This window comes from Eupeodes corollae, chromosome 1 (assembly GCF_945859685.1).
Source record: "Eupeodes corollae chromosome 1, idEupCoro1.1, whole genome shotgun sequence".
In the NCBI taxonomy this organism is placed as follows: Eukaryota; Metazoa; Arthropoda; class Insecta; order Diptera; family Syrphidae; genus Eupeodes; species Eupeodes corollae.
The window spans coordinates 70934267-70955135 of NC_079147.1; the positions used below are offsets into that span (position 1 = coordinate 70934267).

The 20869-nt window shown below is 32.8% G+C and overlaps 1 protein-coding gene across 2 annotated transcripts in view; it reads left to right on the top strand.

Annotated features, from left to right (window-relative positions):
- Window positions 1-20869, top strand: part of LOC129938398 (aminopeptidase N) — a 206859-nt gene that overhangs the window by 132950 nt on the left and 53040 nt on the right. For both annotated transcript variants that reach the window (XM_056045932.1, XM_056045933.1), the window contains one exon: window positions 19854-20019. In XM_056045932.1, the coding sequence (XP_055901907.1) occupies window positions 19854-20019 (166 nt within the window). The remainder of the gene's footprint in view (window positions 1-19853; window positions 20020-20869) is intronic.

A 20869-nucleotide genomic window follows, 5' to 3' on the forward strand; every position in this document is an offset into this window, starting at 1 on the left:
ATAATGAGCCTGAATGACTTTAACTCCGTGCCCGATTGGGTATCTTTCCGCGGTTCAAAATGCAGTATTTTCTACAATTGAGAAATGTCAAATGAATTGCAGAAAATATCTTGACGTTTAGGTGTGGTTCACATTCATCATTTAATTTAACCATCCTTAAGCCTAAATTTTAAACTTTCCATTATAGCAGTTTTTTCCCGTAGGTACTTGGCACTACAGAGAATGGAGTGCAAGCTTTATTTTTAAATTTTATCAGAGCTCTTAAATTTCATTATTCACAGTGAACTTATTTTCCCTGTGAATGATGTATCAGTTTTAAGTTCAATCTTTTAAAGACGACTAAATAATATTTAAGAATGATTTGGAATTATATAGGTACTCGTATTTTGTCTACGCCCAAGCTTAATTTATCGCTTTATAATAATAATTTAAATTCAATAGGTAGTGAATTAGTTGGGACAATTCAAACTTTTCTCGTAAATAATGTTTTCTGTTTTGTTAGCTAAAATCATGTGAAAAATGTTTTAGTAAATTTTTGTCCTTAATAAGACGTTAATTAATGATGTTAAATTAACACTTTGTATATATTTAACAGAAAAATAAATTGTCACAATCAATTAACTTTTATTAACAAAACTCGGAGCAATAATTAAAATTAAAACAACGAACTATTAGATTATTAAAATGTATCTTTTGAGTCTAATTTGCTTGAAAGTTTCTTAAATTTAGGCTTTCAAATTAGTAAACACCTGTTTTTAAAAAAAGAAATCTATTTCTGTCTGATTTGTTCGTTGTTTTATTTATTCTATAAGATTAAAACAGATGAATTTCAGTAAACAAACTACGATTGAAAGCTTAAATTATTAAACGTGGAATGCCAACGCCAATTCACTTAACCTTATAAAAAACTAGAAACATTGGACGGTCTAAAAATAGCTAAAAAGATTGAATACCTATTTGAAACAGACTCCCTTTTGTCTGACTTAAGAGTAAAATGTCTATAAACTGATGGAATTAGAATTAATGGATTCTCTTTTTTTTTCCAGCACGACGTTAAGGGAATTTTTGTATATTAAATATTTGTTTTTTTAAACTCTTTACGGTAGATTTCTTGAAATATGTAGTTCTAGTCTCTAAACTCGGTTTATTAATAAATTTCTCGAACTCGATTGAATTCTAACTAATTTTTTTATCAAGTTCTTGAGCGTTAAAACTCTGATTTAGATTTCTGTTTTGGAGAGAACTTCGAATTATTAGAACCTCAAAAATGGGCCTTTATGACCTAAGTTTTAGATTTATTACTGTTTGCAACCCACAAAGTTTTCCAGTAACGAAATGTTTTTAGAAAACACATAAAATATACGGTTTGCCAAAAAGTCATAAATAGAAGCTGTTGGATTTTTATAAAAATAAACTTCTAAATATCGGAAACAATATTTTCTGTGAAATAAAAAGAGTTTAAACACAATATTTTTAATTTTTAAAAGCTTTTTGAGTCGTAAGTAAATTTTTACTCAGTTTTAGTATTGTTGCTTTGTTAGGTTTTTATTTTTTGTAAAAAAAAACTGTCAATTAGATTTTCCTCAAAATTTGACTGCATGTTGAAAATAATATTTCTTATAAATAAAATTAGTTAGAAGCCATGATCTTTAATTTTTGAAAAGACGAAATCCAATTTTTACCAACTCTTGTTAATTTTCTTTTAAGTTTTAATTTTTTTCAAAAAACGGTTAATTCGATTTTTCTCAAAATCTTACCAGATGTTAAAAACGTTATTTATCGTTCCACAAAATTGTTTTGGAGATAACATCATTTTCTACCTTTTTTACTTTTTTTAAACTGCTTTGGTAAAAAAAACGGCCATGCAATTTTGTTGAGAGCCCTTTCTGCATCATTCTGCTTTTTTATGTGTTTAACTAAATTTATTTGAAGTCGATATTTCTTCTGGTTCTTGAGCTATGGGCAACGAAAAAAAACTTCTCGAAAGTACGTACGTACTAACGTACACACGCAAGCTTAGAAATCTTTTTTAAAAAATCTTTTATTTCGACTCTTACTTACTTACTTAAGGTGGCGCTACAGTTCGGGGCGGACCTGGGCCTCAACCAACAAGCGTCTCCAGCCAGCTCGGTCCCTAGCTAGCTGTCTCCAGTTTCGCACGCCAAGTTGGTTGAGGTCCTATCCCACCTGGGTGCGCCACCTGAGTCGCTGTCTTCCTCTACTGCACCGTCCCTCGGGATTGGATTCGAAGACCTTCCGGGCTGGAACCCATCTTCTTCGCTTCCGTCGCAATGCTCAAAAACGCTCCACTGACATCACGCTTTGATCTTCCAATTATGTCAATATCATCTGCGTATCCGAGCATACATATATTCTCTTTAATATAATATAAGGCTATATTTCAAAAATAAAACAAAGTTTTCGAATTCATGGTAAACAAACAAATAATTTAGCATAATAAAATTTTCGAAAGTTCAAGTTTTTCAATTTTTGACCGCCTTGCAATTACTTTTTCCAACTTCTGGTACATTTTTACTCAGTTTTTTAAGATTTAAGTTTGACCGCCAAGTCAGAACTATCTACGGGGTGCTCCAAAGATAGCAAAAAACGCGTTAGAAATAAGTTAATTCATAGAACTCCAAAATGATGTTAAACCAAGTTCTACAGATATGATTATTGGTGAAGAGATGTCGAAGTTGTAAATATTTACAATTACTATACATCGAGTTTATTTTTGTTTTATAATTTCGTCAAGAAATTGTTCATTAGTTTTTTTATAAATTAATGTGAAAATTATTAAAAAGAGTTTGAGTTATGCATCAAGCCTAGTGGAGACGAATCATAAAGTAGAACGCACCCTGCAGACATTTATATATTTTTCACATCACACAACTTCTACATTTCACAATGCAAACTCTATCTTTGCAAAAATATCTGTACTTTTGACTTTGTCTACTGACTTATTTGTGGTGAATAATCTGCTGTTGATGTTGTTTTCCTGTTAAATGTTTGCTGCGTATTCACTCACACTATAAAACACTTTTATTATAATATCTTAAACAATTTAATATCTTATGAAAAACATAGAACACATTTGAAGAATTTTAAAACGTTTTCACTGCAAACACCAAATCATAATATCAACGTATGATATCAGTAATTTATCCAAGAAAAGAATCTGCACATAAATAAATCAATTAAATTTAATAAACAGAGCTGACAAGGAAGACCGATTTCTTGGAGTTATGTTCATACGAATGTATGCCTTAAAATTATTTCCTTGTCCTTGCTGGTGTGGCATACTTTCGTTCCAGATTGTTGAATCTGATACACAAGAAATGTTTCAGACATCAGACATTGAGTAATTGCACATGAAACACAAGAAGAAGCACAGCAGAAGATTTACATCCATCTTCCTGATAAAAATCATCAATTAATTTACATTTTCCACACAATGTTTTCACGCATAAGTCTGGCTGTAGGTCAAATTAATAATAAACATTAAACAATCACACTCTTGCACTTAATAAACAAATGGATCAACAAAAACATGCATGAATGTCCATTTACTACCTCAAATTTAAAGCACGCACCACATAACGATATTTATTTTTCAATCGCATCCTAAATCAATTCAAAATATAACTTTTTTCGATATCACCATACAAAAATCTTTCTATCACTTTTCATTCATTTCAGCCATAACTAGCCATAGTAACAGTGACAAGCCCTCACAACAAAAACCACATCTTAACTCATCATCGTCTTCTCCATCATCGAAGGGAATTTTTTCATTGAAAAAACTCGACGATTGGTTTCATGTTGAAATATTTTCAAATAAGGATAACTCCTCTTCGGCGGCCGCGGGTATGTGTGTGTCCTCATTATCTTCTACTACTACTGATACTACTATTGATACTTCTACTAAATCTTCTAATAATTTACAAACGGGTTGGTATTGATGTTGTAAAAAAAAGTGTGTGTTGTAATTTTTTAACACTGTATAAATTTTAAACACCAAACAAGGATACTTCCGATGTGCAACTAATTTTATATTAAAAAACATTTGTTCGTATTTTAGATATTCTTATTCTTAAATAAAAAAAATTGAACTGATATCAAATCGTCAATACCGCTCCAAATATCAATAATTTTAAAGCACTATATCACACTTATAAGGTATCGGTTACTTAAGTAGTATTTGATCAACTTAATCAGGTAAAAAACGTTAAAATTGAACAAAACTTATACAATTCAAAAACAAATCAATGCCCAAGTACTTTAAAAACCGAATACTTGTTTTATACTTTAAAGAACCAGCACCTTATACTTATACTGAAAAGGAGTAAAGTGCTAAAATATCTTAAGCCCATATTATTGAGTTTCTTCAAAACTAGTTTTACGGCAGTATTAGACTTAAAGCGGTTTTGATTTTTAAGTTTTTCAAAATTTTAAATTGAAATAGTGCTTGAATAAAAATAATTCAGTTCATTTTTAAATTAAATGCATGGAAAACTTAAAACTATATATTCGTGAAACTAGTTTTAAAGAAAATATCAATGATATGGGCGATAGTACTTTCAGAACCACGAATAATTATTGCTTTATTATGCTTTACTCATGGATTATTATATTCCATCATTAAATAAAAATAAATGTGTGTGCTAACAACTGATTAGGAACTTAACTTAACTTTGCATGTACTTTATGTTGTAGGTTTGTCTTACTATGAACCTTTAAGAGAATTGGTTATTTTTCTATGTACAGCTTCTCCCACTACTAATCAGACAGATGAAATATAAATTTTCGCAAGGTCTCGCATTGTCTTACATCAGCAAGAAATGTTCACCAATAAATGCTGAGAAAGGAACCACATATTCTTTCAAAATGTTGGTGATGAAATAATTAGATTTTACCGATCGTTCCACTATGCACAGCTCAGTTATTTCGTGCACGGACATTTCTGTCCACACCATAAAGTAACCTTCCCAATTATTTTTCAGCTACGCAACTGTTGTCGCATTGTATATCATACCTGATTTTTTCCACACTCTTCTATGTCCATCTGGTTTTGGTGGATTTATCAGTGAAGAGAACTATTCTCTAGCCGGCCTCAGATCAATCTGTTAGCTAATTGCATTCGCTCGTGCTTTATCGTGAGTCTTCGTATACGACTCTCCATTAAACACCTCTCGACAGTTTATAAGCATTCACATTGGTCTGATCTAACTGATTAAAGTCTGTGAGACACTTTTACCGCTGTTTGGTGACGACTTCGAAGGCTTTGAAGCACTAAATATCTGTGCAAAAATAAAGCGTTATATTATCAAAATATTTGCTCGGAGATTTGTAGAATATTATAACCATGATATTTAAACTTATTTTAAATAAGTCAAAATTACAATTTTAGTCATTCGTTAAATGTAAATATCTTGAAGAACGGAAGAAATATTTCCACTGGTTTTCTTCATCGAACAGTGGAACAAACCTTTACATCGTTTTGGAGAAAGTAAGATTATTGCACTTGGTATTTCAAAGCTCAACAATTTGGCATCAAGCTCTCTTATTGAAAATGCTTGCTTTTGGTACTGATGAATCTCTTCTTTGTTGGGTTATAAATTACCTTTCAGACCGTTCAATGCAAATAGTAATGGATGAGTTAAAATCTGATATCCACAAAATAAACGCTGGTGTGCCACCGGGCTCCGTTTTGTCTCCAACTCTCTTCCTTTCTTTTTTCTTTTGTATGAAACTTCAAACCCACTACATTGTTTCGCTGATGATAGTACCCTCTGCTTTATATGTTCGTTCTTAGATTTTCATCCTTGTTTTTCGGGTATGGAAAACCAACGGCAGCTTAATGCTTAATGCTGTCTGCTGTCACAAAAGCGTAACCCTCCCTCAATGCCACTATCCACGGGTGGTCTTATTGAGGAGGTTGAGCAAATATCAGTCCTAGGTATGTGCATCACAAACCACTTGTTGTAGAGTGATCACATATTTGACATCGCCAAAAATGCTGCCAAGTGTTTAGGTTTTCTCCGAAGCTACAAGAAGTTTCTTACCCCTTCTGATCTTACTATAATTAACAAAGCTTTTATTCTTCCTAAACTCTAGTATATTTGGGCTGGAGCCCAATAAAGTAAAAATAAATAAAAGAGCTCTAAAAATGATAGGAGATGGTTCTTTCTCTAAGACATTTACTTCCCTTGAGCACCGCCGGTAGTTCTCATGCCTGTCATTGTTTAATCGTTATTTGTATAAGCAATGCTCTAGGGAAATAGCCAGTTGTATATCTCCCCTTAAACAATTAAACCGTAATACCCGTACTGCTAGGAATGCCCATCAGTTTACCCTTGAGCCCAATTTTAGACGTACTGCTAAGTACAGGGAATCTTTCTTTAGCCGCACTACCCAAATGTGGAAAGCTTTACCTGACTCAATATTTTCCACTCATTACAATGTGCAGACCTTCAAAACAAATGCGCATCGGTTTCTCCTTTCTAATCCTCCTTTCTTAAGTGCTCGCACTGTGTTTAATCAATGTAAGGGTATTCATAACCCCTTTAGTGCGCGTACAATATAAAAAACATATTATTCAGCACCTTACACATAACATTTACGTAGTTGCGTATCGTTTCGATTTGATCGCTTCCACAAGGTGTTGAGATATTGAAGAGACAAGTTCTAAACATGCTTCACATCTTATTTTTTTCATTTCTCCTGAAGGCCCGTCTTAAGGTTCTCAATGTTTTTAAGTTTTTTTGAGCAACTCAACGTCCCATTTCATTCATTATATGCTCGATTACGTTAAGGTCAGGTTATTTTTGCTAGGGTTTAAGCACCTCAGGGCAATAACCACGACCTTCCTGTACAAGATGTGTGGTTTGGTTAGTTGTCCTGAAGATGACATTGTTTTGTTCTCCGAGTTTGCACCCCAAATGTTGTTTGAAAATATTGATATTAGCCATTTGATAAATTTTACCCTACAGAACATGCTAGTTCCGATCCCCAGAACTTGCAACATATCCTCATACCTTGACTAACAAATCGCCATGCCTTACAGTAGCCCTGAGAATGTTTTTGAGTAAATTCTTCATTTGCATTTGTCTATTCATACATTAATGTTAAATTTGCTTTTATCCGCGAATATACCTAATTTATAATATTGTCTTATGTTTAACTAATAAAATAAAAATATGTACTTCACTCGGCTTCACTCCTATTTCGGTCAATACTTCGATGGTGATGCTACTTCTTCTGACGGTTTCGTTATTGACGTCCTTGCTCGTGGTTTCATTAGAGATTCCGAAAATAAGAAGAAATTTTAGTTGATTAGTCTATGAAGAAGCTTTTCATTGTTTGTCTCCAGCTTCTTTGGTCTTACTTTTCTGCTCACTTTATGAAACCTATTTTCATTTTTAAATTTTGAAATTCTGTAATCAACTTCAGACGAGCTCCAATTAACAATTTCTGCTATTTCTCGTCCTAATTTATCGTCTTGGCTATACAACAAAACTAATTTCTGAATTTCCAAAGAAGTTTGTTTTTCTTTTGGTGTCATTTCGACGAAGAGCAAGAAACTACTTTAAATGTACTAAATAAAAGTCTTCAGTAATACAAGGTTAATAAAAACCTTTAATTACTTGCTAATTAATAATTGGAAATGTGGTTTGTTTTTATTTAAACTAAAATATGTTATAAAATGATGATTAAGTTCTATTACTTCTATACATTTTCTTGGAGAAATTGCATTGCGAAAATTTACATTCTCTGTTTCCGATTGGTCGTGGGAGTATATTAGTTTAAATTGTAAAGAGATGTTTACGCTCATTTTCTCCTAATACTTCCAGCTAATTTTTTTCTTTAATTTCTACATCTGAAATTATCTCTGTAAACTTAAATGACTAAGTCTAATATTAAGGCCAAATTTATTGCATCAAAATTTGAATAGCCACTAAAAAAGCTAATTTAAAGTAAAATTAATAGAAACTTTGATTACTTCCCAATGAAATGGTGACTGTAAATTCGATGTGAACTGATTGAATTAATTCCAAATTCTATTGATTTTTTTTTCAATTCTTCCAAATCCAGCTCCAAATATCTAAACATTAAAGATAACAATAACAATCTTTTAAATGTTGGGGAGCATTCACCTGAGATGCATTTACCATAATCAAAGTCGATACGCACTCGTCTACTCGTTATACTCGTATCTTGGAAAAAGTGAAGACAAATTTTCAATTTCATGGTTTAGCTTTTCTATATCACTTAGGTGATATAGATAACGAAGCTAATTAAATTGGTGTCAATGAAAAACATCTTTGTTTGAATTCATTATCCATATATACAAAGGCACGCACGAAACAAGAAAAAGAAAACGCCCACACATCATACTCCAGCCAATAGTTCCAAATAAAAGAGTTAATTTTTAGAGATCAATGATTTCGTTTGAGTTTCCGAAAAAGAGATTTTTCAAAAAAATAAACAGATGATATGAAAAATTTGTGACCCAAACATAAACATTTACTTTTTACGAGAAAATCTTTATCAGGAAATGTCTGCTAGGTTTCAATTAGTCTTCTTATAAGAAAATCAAAGAGTTACGGAAATCAGGTATACAAATTAATGAAGTTGTAGAAAAACTTCACTGATGACACTATCTTATAAATTACTGTAGCTATGGATGTCTGAATGAGGTAAAGATAACAATACTGTCGTAGTTATTTGCTTGTTCAACAAAAATAAAACTACGGCATTCCACGACTCTGAAATGGAACTTAGAAGAATTTAAGGAGTGTTCAACCAACAAACCGTTTTATAAACTTTAAAATTTTAAAATTTAGTTTTGTCTAAAAGGGACAAATGTCAAATTAAGACTGTTAATGTTTTTGAAAATCACTTGAAATTTGCTATTTTCAATAGGTACTCGCATATATGAGTTTTCAGTACAATGACTAAATATAAAAGATAAAGTTCAAGACTTAAAACATTTTTATTTATATTTTTTCTTGCGGCAATTCATACAAAAAATTCTCATCCAAACTGTTTTTAACCTCAAAACATTTACACTTATTTCTGCAGTGTTGCCAATTATTTTGATTTTCAAAACCTATTGCTGAAATATTTCTAAGAATAACAAAACACTTGAAAACATATTTAAAATTTTCGTAAAAGAGTTTTATTTAAACTTTTCAAATATTAGGAGATTTTTCGCGAAAAATTTCACCAACTTTCTATCAATCTGTCAAAAGTGACAGACAAATTTTTTGATAAAAAATTTCTTCTTCTTGCAATCGTTTGTACTCGTCAAAACATCCAATTTTTTTGTTTTTTTTTTCAAATAGTTGGACGTTTGTCCACTGATTGGATGTTTTTTACTTTGCAGAAAGTTTGAAAGAATTTAAAAACATTTACGAATAAATACGAAAATCGAAAGAAATAAGGAGTCTTACTTACTTAAGGTGGCGCTTCAGTCCTTTGTGAACTAGGGCCTCACCCAACAAACTTCTCCAACTAGTTCGGTCGTCCCTAAATAGATGTCTCCAGTTGCTCAATCCGTTCCATCTGATCGGCGATCTTCCTCTACTGTGCTTTCCTGAGGTCGTAGATTCGAATCCTTTCCGTACCTTAGAATTGGTTTCCATGCGATTTACATGACCCAGCCATCTCAGTCGTTGGGCTTTTATCATTTTGGCTAAGTAAACGTCGCTGTACAGCTCATCGTTTCAGTTTCTCTTCCACTCAACATCTATGCATACGAGACCGCAGATCACGCGGAGAACGTTTCACTCGAAACGACCCAAGGTGCTTTCATTCGCTTTTATCATAATCTATGCTTCTATACAGTATAGCAGGACGGGGATAATGAGGGTCTAATATAGCGACACTTTGGTCGCTCGAGAGATGGCTTCGTTCCTGAATTGCTTTCTTAGTCCAAATAAAGCAGCGGTAAGCATTAGTAATACTTCGTTTAATTTCAGCGCTGGTGTTGTTTTCTGTGTTAATGGCGGAGCCTTTGCAGACAAAGTCCTAAACTATCTCAACGTTACGTTTGTCGATGGTAACGTTTTGACCGAGACGTTCGGTGTTGTATTTTCCCCCTCTGCTTTAAAAGCCCCAATGGCATCACGCTGAGTTCTTCCGATTATGTCAATGTCATCAGAATATGGAAGTAAATAGACAGACTTTTGAAAGACAGTGCCTTTAGCGTTGACGTGGCAGCTCTGCACTATTCTTAAAATCGCATGACAGTGTCTTGTCTAAAGCCTTTTTTGACACAAAAAGGTTCTGTCGATGTCGATGAGAAGATGGTGCTTGTTGGTTAATTGTTCTTGGATTTTTTAAAGGTCTGCCGTGATGTGAATATTTGATCAACAGTGGATCAAATTTTCCGTTTTCTGAAGTCTTCTAATCGTGTAAACACTTACTTACGCTACACTCCGGCGCTGACCTGGGCCTCAACCAACATGCGTCTCCACCCAGCTCGGTCCCTAACTAACTGTCTCCAGTTTCACACGCCAAGTTGGTTGAAGTCTTCACCCACCTGCGTGAGTCACCTGAGTCGCTGTCTTCCTCTACTGTGCCGCCGTGCCTCGGGATTGGATTCGAAGACCTTCTGGATGGAGTGTTGATGTCCATTCGCTCTACTTGACCTAGCTATCAAAGCCGTTGGACTTTGATTCTGCTAACTAGGTCAGTGTCGCTGTACAGCCCGTACAGTTCGTCGTTATATCTTCTCCTCCATTCTCCATCTATGCATACGGGACCTAAAATCACCCGAAGAATTTTTCTCTCGAAGCATCCTAAGACGCTCTCATCTTTCTTTGACAGGGTCCAGGCCTAAGCGCTATAAATGATAAACGGGATGATGAGTGTCTTATAGATGGAAAGAGGACTTTACTTCTCAATTGCTAAGTCCAAAGAAGCAGCGATTAGCAAGAGGTATTCTCCGTTTGATGTCAGCGCTGGTGTCGTTGTCTGTGTTAATAGCGGTGCCTAGGAAGGCAAAGTCCTTAATGACCTCAAAGTGATAGCTATCCATGGCGACGTTTTATCCAAGACGTCGTCGTTCATTGTCCTTTTTTGAGACAGCATATACTTGGTCTTGCCCTCATTGACCACTCAACCCATCTTATTCGCTTCCGTCCCGATGCTCAAAAACGCTCCACTGACATCGTGCTTTGATCTTCCAATTATATCAATATCATCTGCGTATCCCTGTAATTGGATTGACCTTTGGAAGATTGTGCCTCTAGTGTTGACGGTTGAGTTTTGCACAATTCTTTCCAGAAAGATGCTGAAGAAGTCGCTTGACCGCCTTGTCTAAAAGACATCAAATACACCGGTGAGATCTTTTCCAACCTTGATAGAGCAGCTTGCATTTTCCATCGTCATTCTGTACAAACGGATAAGTTTGACAGGGATGCCAAAACTAGACATTGCTCTGTAGAGATCTTCCCTATAGATGCTGTCATACGCGGCCTTAAAATCGATAAAGGGATGGTGCGTATCGATTTGAAGTTCCTGGGATTTGCCGTAGTGTGAATATTTGGTCAATGCTGGACTTTCCATTTCTGAAACCACACTGATAAGCTTGTTTACGAACGGCTTCAATGTAAAGAAGACTGATGCCTCTATAGTTGAAGCAATTTAGACGGTCTCCTTTTTGATGTGTCGCGTAAACATACAATTATTAATTGTAAGGTAAAACATTGTCGGCACAATTCTACCGATTTTTTTACCAAAAATTGGCTAATATTTGAATTAAATCAACCAATCTTATGAACTAACAATTTTCCCTTTATAGCAAATTGTCACCTTATAAGAAGACTTTTGACAGTTCGGCCAATATTTTATTATCTTTCAATGTTTACACTTAGCTTAAGCCTCCCTTTTCCGGCTCGCACACTTAACAGATTTAAAGAAGTTAGGTTTTAAATGAAGGAACATTTTGTGTAGACTATTTGATTCGTATTTGTTTGAATATATGTAGATGCATGATTTGTTGAAACAATTTTTTTTTAAAAACAATTCAAATGTAAAATAGTGGGAAAATAGTATATTAAAAGAAATGGTTTGTGTATTCGTATGAACTAATCGAATGCACAAACCATTCCTTGCGATAAGTGAGTTTCCCAGTAGTTCACACTTTTTGGGATGAGCTCTTTTTCTATACCATTAAATAAAAAAAAATTCATTAAATGAATTAATAACATTTTTTTATGTTATCACTTTGTTTTTGATATTTTTTTTCATTTTCGTTGTGTATTGAACTATTTGACATTTAAATGTTAGGAACTACCAGTGTCGATATTCAAGTTATGTAATGATAACCTATACCTAGGAATTAACAATGTAGTTCAGTTAGGCGAAAAGTCAGAACAATCTCCAAAGTTTGTGTTCTAAATGTTGTCATTCAAATAAAAAGAACATTAAAAAGTCCGATGTTGGTTAGACAAACATCCTACTGATAGCAAAGTTAATGGGGATCCTTGTCTGAAGTTAAGGCGTTTGGTTTTAAACAGAAGAGTTTTTACATTTTTTCTGTTGGTGGCAGCAATGAGCAAACCTCTAAGTGTTATACAGTAGGTACAACTTTACGTAAATAAAATAACAGTTTGTACTTTGTAAAGGTATTTAATGATGTATGTGATGAGAATGCGTATGCGATTCATCTATGATCACGATAAAGAAACGGACATATTGGCGATATTTTTAAAGGCATATCTATTCCAGTTAGTCTATTACGAAACGGAAACCCGTTGCAAGTTTACCGTCGTTCGTCGTCGTCGCCACGTATGTCAGCTTCAGAGGAAGCATTTAAATTGTAATGCATCAGGTGTAAGCAATCTGGTTATAGGATTTAAAGATTCTAATGTGGTAATAAAGATATTGACAAATTAAAAAGCCTTATAAGTCTGAATGTTGCAGATATTTTGCATATTCAACTATAAACCTATAATCTTGATAAACATTTCTTAACGAATTATTTAACTTGACGTGTCGGCTAGCAGTGTCGTTCATGTCAGCCTATTCGGATTTAATGACATTAATGTAAGATAAATGGATTTTATACAAATGAAATACTTTATTTTATTTAGCTATTTATGAATTCAATCACGTTTTGTGATTTATTTGAATTTATTTACCTAACTCGTTTTATGGTCATCATAAACTATCAAAAAGTTGTTAAATTTAAACTTATTGTTAACGTGGGTGATGATTATAAATTAGATTTTATTTTATTACAAACAATAACTTAGGGATATAGTGACACATTCAGGTAATTTTTGAATTCTAAAACATATACAATTGATTGGACTTATTTGAGCTTTTATGTTGTTGAACATTATAAGGGAAATTAGAAACAACTTTGCCAAATCAGAAGACATTAATGCCTTCCTGCTTTGTTTTGATTTACTGAAAGCTTTTAAATATTTAATCTAAGTTTCTCCATTTGAAAATGTTATTATTACCTTTTTTTCATCTAGAAATCAGATTTTGGCATTAAAAGAATCTGTTATGGACTAAAATTCCATTTCATTATTCTTTAAGGAAATGATTTGATGATATATCAAAAACTGCTCTTTCGTTTTTAGTAATGGAAATGTCATGAGTTTGTTAAATTTAAATGGGTCAAGCCTTAATTAACAATTAAAGACTCATTTACTTTTTAAATACTGAAACTCAAATTAAAACAAAAAAATTAATTATAGTGTCAGCCTAAGAATTTCAGAACCATCCAAATATGTGCTGTAATGTTAAATCTTACCCAATTTACAGTGAATTCCTCATCATATCAATTAATCTAGAATTCTTAATTTTCCAAAACTTACTGTGAATTAAAATATTTCAGTAATAAAAGGAAAACTGCCGCGCTACACTATTTTTTTCTTAGCTTCACAATGTGGGAACAAATTCGTTGGAATTTTAATTTTCATAAATGCATTACATTTTAAAATTGCATGTCTTGCAAATCAATATCCTGAGTGGTAATGTTACATTCAAAAAACAATACTTATAGTTTGATACTAGTGCTCGGAAATAGCAATTACTTCATCGTATGTTGCAAGTATTGGGTACATTAAAAGTACTTAAATAAAAGAGCAGAACTTTCGAGTAATTTAAATAAAGGTTGATTGAAATAATTGCAATGCTACAAAGTATTGTAGAGTATTAGGCAAGAACTTGAAATACTTTAAAAATATGGAAATTTGCCTTTTGATTGTCTAAGTCCACAGCATCACTGAAGTACTTGCGTCGGCTGAAGTTCTGCTTCTCTAATAACAAGTTTGAATAAAAAGGCGAGCATTATGATATGTTGCTGAAATTTTTCTTAACTTAACAACTTTTTCAGTACCAAAGTATCAAAGTAGGTTAATTCAATGTACAGTAAATCTGCGGATTCTGTGTTGAAGTCAAGCATTTCGTACTTCTACCGAGAAACATAAATTCCCAGACTGTAAGGTTATAAATTAGTCAAACAAAAATCTACTTGAGGTTAAAAAAGCATTCAGCATCGTCGCCAAAAACATGTGGTTTGACTATACAGCAGAAAAGACTCATTTACAAAAATGACAAAACGTCACTTTATGTTGTGTTCGCTAGAAGTCCTTTCAGTTCCAATCTCTTCACAATAAATGGATGCAAGAGCGTTGCGTGCATTATTTCGGCTTCCTTTTTGAATTTAAATTACATTCGCACGCATTTTTTAGTGAATTTTTTTCTGATGGATATATAAGAATTTCTGTAAAATTAATTTGTGTTGTTTTTTTTTTAGTCTCTGCGTAAGTGCGTTTGGTACAAACAATGTGTTGTTGACTCACAGATCCAGATGCCATTAATGGCGGGATAATACAAAATGGAACAGTATTTGTGACTTTAATGTTGGTTCCACTTTAAGACATACTCTTGAAAAACTTAACTTTTGCCTTTTTTTGACAATAAGATTTTCAAAAATATTGGAAAAGTAAAAAACGAAGTACGACTTCCAATCTAATTTGTATTTAAAAAAAAACCTTACAAAATAGAACTGATGACAAAAACTTTTATTTTCAAGTATTTGGGTACAAGTACCTATAGTATCAAGTACTTCAGTAGTTGAACAGTATTTTAGAAGCACTTCATTTAACTATTTGAGAATAATTTCAGGTATTTAAAGTGTACTTCAAATATTTTTGCAGTACAAAAACTTGAGCTAAATTTGAATTGCTTTAAGTGTTTGAATAATTATATTTAGTAACATTTTTTGATTTCAAATTCATTATACATATGTATGTTCTTCATTAAAAGAAAGTAATGCTCAAGTATGTCAATTTGGTATATTTGCACGAACTTGAAAATATGTGTTATAAAACATATAATAGCCTAAAAGTACTTGACAAATAAAAATGTAATTAGTATTTAGAATTTTAGTAAATGTTGTTACAGGTTTTGGACTACCACAAATTATTTTCCAATAAGAAACTTCTTTTTCATTTTTAAAAAAAGCGTGTTTTTAGATAGTAATCGATATATGTTTATTTTATTGCAGAGCAAATAGAAACGAATTTCCATTATCAATCTCAAACGATATCAGCCAATGTTGCAGAAATAAAATAGTTGTGATTGTTTATTTGATTGTGTGAAATGTAGCAGTTTGGAAACCTCTCGTTTATACGAGTATATGGTAAAACCATTAAATGTTAAAAACAAAAATTGTAGCAAGTAAAGAATATTTGCTAGGATCACTTTCGAAGAAATTGATTCTTTTGTAGTTTTTTTTTATAATTTTCGGTTAGAAACTATTTTCCTTTGAAACCAGGTACACGAAAAATAAGCACTCATAACGACAACTTCAAGCGTGTAGCCATTATTTGACATATCGCTTAGTTTTTGAGAAACAAGCAAAGTATTAACTTACAGAGTTGCTCTCTAGTATTTGGCGGATAAACTTCAAGTGAGCTCCTCTTTCTAAGCTATCAAATTCCTTTGCTATTGGCTTTTTCCATCTAAGTATTGATTTTTCAAACAATCCAAACCAATATCCTATGCTTATAGAATAACCAGAGCCAATACGGTACTCACATGATGAGGCCATATATGCCTGGCTTTAACCAGTTAGCCGACATGGTGGTATCACGTTAACAGTGGTGTGACTGCTTCGATGGGAAGAGAACCCAAGAAGTGGTAGCCCTACATCTTAAAGAGATAAAACATGCTGAGCCTTATCTACAGTACATATGATTTCTAAATTAAATGATTGTTAATACCACTTATTCATTGACTTTATCTTAAGGTTATTACCGTTTACTTCACTAAACGATGTATTAATTAACTGATTTTTACTATACCATCCATTTATGATTTTCTACCACTAATCTTTTCTTTATGAACATTTGACCCCAAGAGCGGACGACAATTTATTTGCTTACCATATTTTGAAAATTGTAATTATCCGAAGGACGTATTCCGTAGTTTCTTGTATTCCTGCAAGAAGTAAAGGTTGAGACTTTTTTCATTACAGACCTATCAACCTTTATCAATTATATTTATTTGAACATCGATCTGTATTGATTTATTAACTTGCTATCCAGGAGTCCCCGTGGAGGTGCACGTAAGAATTTCTTAATTCCAAGATCACAGTTCTGCCTACAGGTTCTTTCAGTTCTTTTTGTGCCCCGCATTTACGTAAAAGTCAGGTTGACTTCAAAACCAGCGACAGAAAAAAAACCTTATTAGTTAAAAAAAATTATATGATTTATGGAATATTTTAGCAGCAGATTTCCAATTTTTGATTTTGAATGCTACCTTACTTTTGTTAATCAAAAGTTTCTAAAGCGGTTGATTTAAATCCCACAACTTTAACAACAAATAACTTGACGTTATAAGATATTTTATTAGGCTCTTTTGGCCTTTTTGTTTTTGGAATGCAAATAAAAAACTTATTTAATTGTTTTCCCAACATTTCCTAAGTGTTCCTTCCTTCTTCAGAGGTGTCTTTATTCAATATTTTGTACTAAATCTAAATCACATTAATGTTATCAATTTATTATCATGAAACAATCCAAAAAAACATATTCATATATTTGGAAGTTTCAGACAAAGATTCAACTTTTTCCTTTTCGAAATTTATATTAATTGAATAATATCCTTGTTGCTCCAAACTTTTCTAGACATTTTTATAAAAATATTACAGTCTACCCACTCACGAACTTTCTTCTTTTATAAATACTTGTGCAACAAAAAAAACTTTTCATTCCGAATGGAATTTCAGAATTATTTAGCGACCGTCGAGACAAAAAATTAGCATTTCAGATAAAATGCTTCTCTATTCTTCATTTTCCAACATTATTTACTGAGATGATTAAATATTACCTAGAAAATCGTACATACATATATAGAAATCCGGTGTGTGATCCAATCCTCAGGTATTCCTCAGGATAGACATCTAGGTCCAATCCTATTTATATGTACATGCCATCAATGACGAAAGTTGAACTATTTCCTTTTTTGATAATTCCATCTATGCTGACGACATCAAAATAATCAAAGCGATCGATTGTTCCAAAAACTCTTCGCTTCTTCAACATGACCTGAACACTTTTACTATTGGTGCAATCAAAACTTTCTAGAATGCAATATAAAAATTGCCAATCTATAACCTTAAACCTATTCTTTCCTTAATCTTCCTGTCCCTATTGTGTCAACTTTTACTGATCTTGGATCTTGATGATTAAGAACTAAATTTTCGGTCTCATATGGATCTTGAAGAATATAGATTTTGAAGATTTCAAATCTGTCTTTGATACTATAAACAGAAAACTATTACTTTTTAAACTAGAATAAGAATATATGAAAAACTTCTTTCAAATACAACAGCGGTAGTTTCTAGTGGTAGAAATTCTTCGCAGCAATTTGAGACAGAAGTGGATGTCCCGCAAGGTTGCATCTTGAGTCCTTTGCTTATTAATGTGCTTTTATATGCGGATGACCATATCATTCTTACTGATAATTTGGTAACTCAAATCAACAAACGTAACGAGTATTGTAACTCTTGGGATCTTCAAATTAATACAAAGTCGAAGATTATGGTTTTTTAGATCTAATAATCATAATGTCAGAAATGAGTGTTCTTGGAACCTTTGTGGTGAAAGAATAGAAGTAGTTAAAAAATTTAAATACTTAGGTTTTACAATAACACAAAATTTAAACAAAGGGCATCATATAAAAGATAAAACATCTATCTCGAAATCAGCCATTAACTGCATTTGGTCCAGTTTTTTAATAACAAATGCATCGAACCGATGGTAGATTAGGGTTAGGTTAACGTGGCTGCGGATTAGAATCCACACTTAGGCCAAAAGAAAGGCCCATTGTGATACCACATGAATCTAGAGAATTACTTCTTACTAGTCGAACCATTTTGAGCTTTTTATAAAGCGATATCCTTTGATATCCTATTTAGCTAGAACCGATGGTAAAATTCAAAGTATTTGATGCAACAATTAAAAGTTCACTCTGTTATGCTAGTAAAGTATATGGTTACGAAATAAGTGAAGACTTTAAAGTTATCCAGATATATTTCTCCAAACCTGTATTTAAGGACTAACTCCAATTTTCTTAAAAAAACAAATGCGGACTATACTGTCAAAGTTTTAAAGAGATGTGATAATAATCTTCACATATTGCACTTCAGCGCTGTTTCAAGCCGTTCAAAGATTGGCAAGAATAGGCTGCTAAATACTCTTATAATACAACAATGAATTTAGCCTTGAATAACTTTGGTTCATGGAAGGATGATTCTAAGACTGCATCTGACAAAAAAATATTTCAAAATTCTCTGAACCGTGCTTAAGAGTCCTTGTCAAGAACGATATACAGCAAACTGAAACGCTGTTTGGCGGAATCTAATGATTTTAATATTTAAGATCCGAACTGAAATGCTAGATCTAAATTACAGACCTCATAGGGTTGATTTAAATCATTATTGTAATCTTTGCAACCTTAATCAAATCGAAAATGGTTATCACTTCCTAGCAAGATGTCCAATTCTCTAAGAAATTCGACGTTAATACTTTAGGAAAAGCTTTCATTCTAAAGAAGAGAGTTACTCAACCCTAAATGGTGATTGTGGTTGGAAAGTTCTTATCCGGTTTGTTACTGGAGTTATCGCTTACAGATATACTTATGTAAACCTCTTTTAGAATCAATCTATTATTTTGTTTTAGCTAAACTAAAAGCCCATCTTTCAGTTTCTTTGTTTTACCTTGGTCTGTTCGACCGCTTACAACTGTTAAGCCTGCATACGCTTTCTCAGTGGTATAGAATTCGTCCACCAACTTATTTTTGGTGTCATAAACTCTCCTGGTTTACAAGAATTAATAAATATTAATACAGACCCGCATCTTTTACGATCCGTTCCGTTTTCTAACCTTTCACCGCACCAATCTCTCAATCTTAATACAATCTCTAGAATGTTGCATTCAGTCAATTCTGTTGAAGAAATCTTCGATTTTCACCTTAATTCTGCAGCTCTTAGAAGAATTTTGTCGCCGACTCCTCACTAAACTTTCGTTCCATTTATTCTATATCTATTTTTTTGTCTATATTTGTTTGTAAAAAAATTATTATATTAACAAAAACTTCTCTAACAAATCGGATCTCACGGATTTAACGCACGCTCTTATGTATATAATAACTTAATTTTAAAAAATTTTCTCTAATTAAATCTTAACTTCCACAAATTCCATTACTATAACTGGACTTTAGATAAAGTTTCAAACTACTGACCTAAACACACCTTTTCACTACCAATGCATTCTATGTAAATGGACCCAATTTTAATTTTTTGTTCATAATTTTCTTTCCAGGTGGCCAACTGAAAACGAAAAACGGTCAAAAATATGTTTTAAATGGAAAACCAGAACGAATGACCCGATCATTTGCTATCCTGTCAGCATGTGTCATGCTGTTAGCAATATTAATTGCGATACTAATCACATATTTTATAACTGCAAGTGCCTATGAATCAAAAGGGTAAGTTACATCATAGTTTAAACCCCTTTTATTTAGTCCTTACTTTCATTTTTCTTGAACCTGCCCCATTTGTAAATGTCATACCCCCAATAGTGTTAAGTCAATTAGATTTATTACCCCAAACAAAATTCCTTAACGTTGGCCTATGCCAAAGTAACAAATTTTGTCCTTTACCTATATACTCCTAGCCAGCGAAGAAAGGAACTCCTATAGTTTTGTTTAAATTGTTATATGAATTCTTTTTAACCGCAACCCAACACGGTTAACTGATGCGTTTCGAAACACCAAGCCTTCTTTAGCCTTATCCTAATCCTGTATATACATACATACTATATGCACAAATAACCAAAAAACATGATACCCTCCAATCCCCATCGGCCCCAACCACCTCAACTATTTATGTTTCATTCGGCGAAAAATGTTAGCATGACTCATCCTATAATGACCTGACCATATAAGACTTCCCAAACAATTATAAGGGATTGGGAAATTGGAATTATTTCCTGAGGCGTGGTCCTGGTCGACCCTGCATATTGTTAACATAATTTTCGTTCTTCGAAAAAATAAAAGTTGACCTAAATGTAAACCTTGGAAGTGTGGTTCGCGGTTCGGTTGGTGAACTCATATTGACCCGTTCCAATTTTTTGGCAAGCAAATTTAATTTCCTTTGAATTCTGCCAAAAGTGTTTTTCTGGGCAATGTATGTATGTCTGTGGGTATGTGGGAACATTGACCGAAGCGCAGGGTGTGCTTTCTGTTTAAAAGTTTAATTTTGCAAAAGGGAAATAGTTGTCAGTTTAAAACTAGGTAACAAATTGATGAAGGAATTTGATTGAAACCAATCACTGTT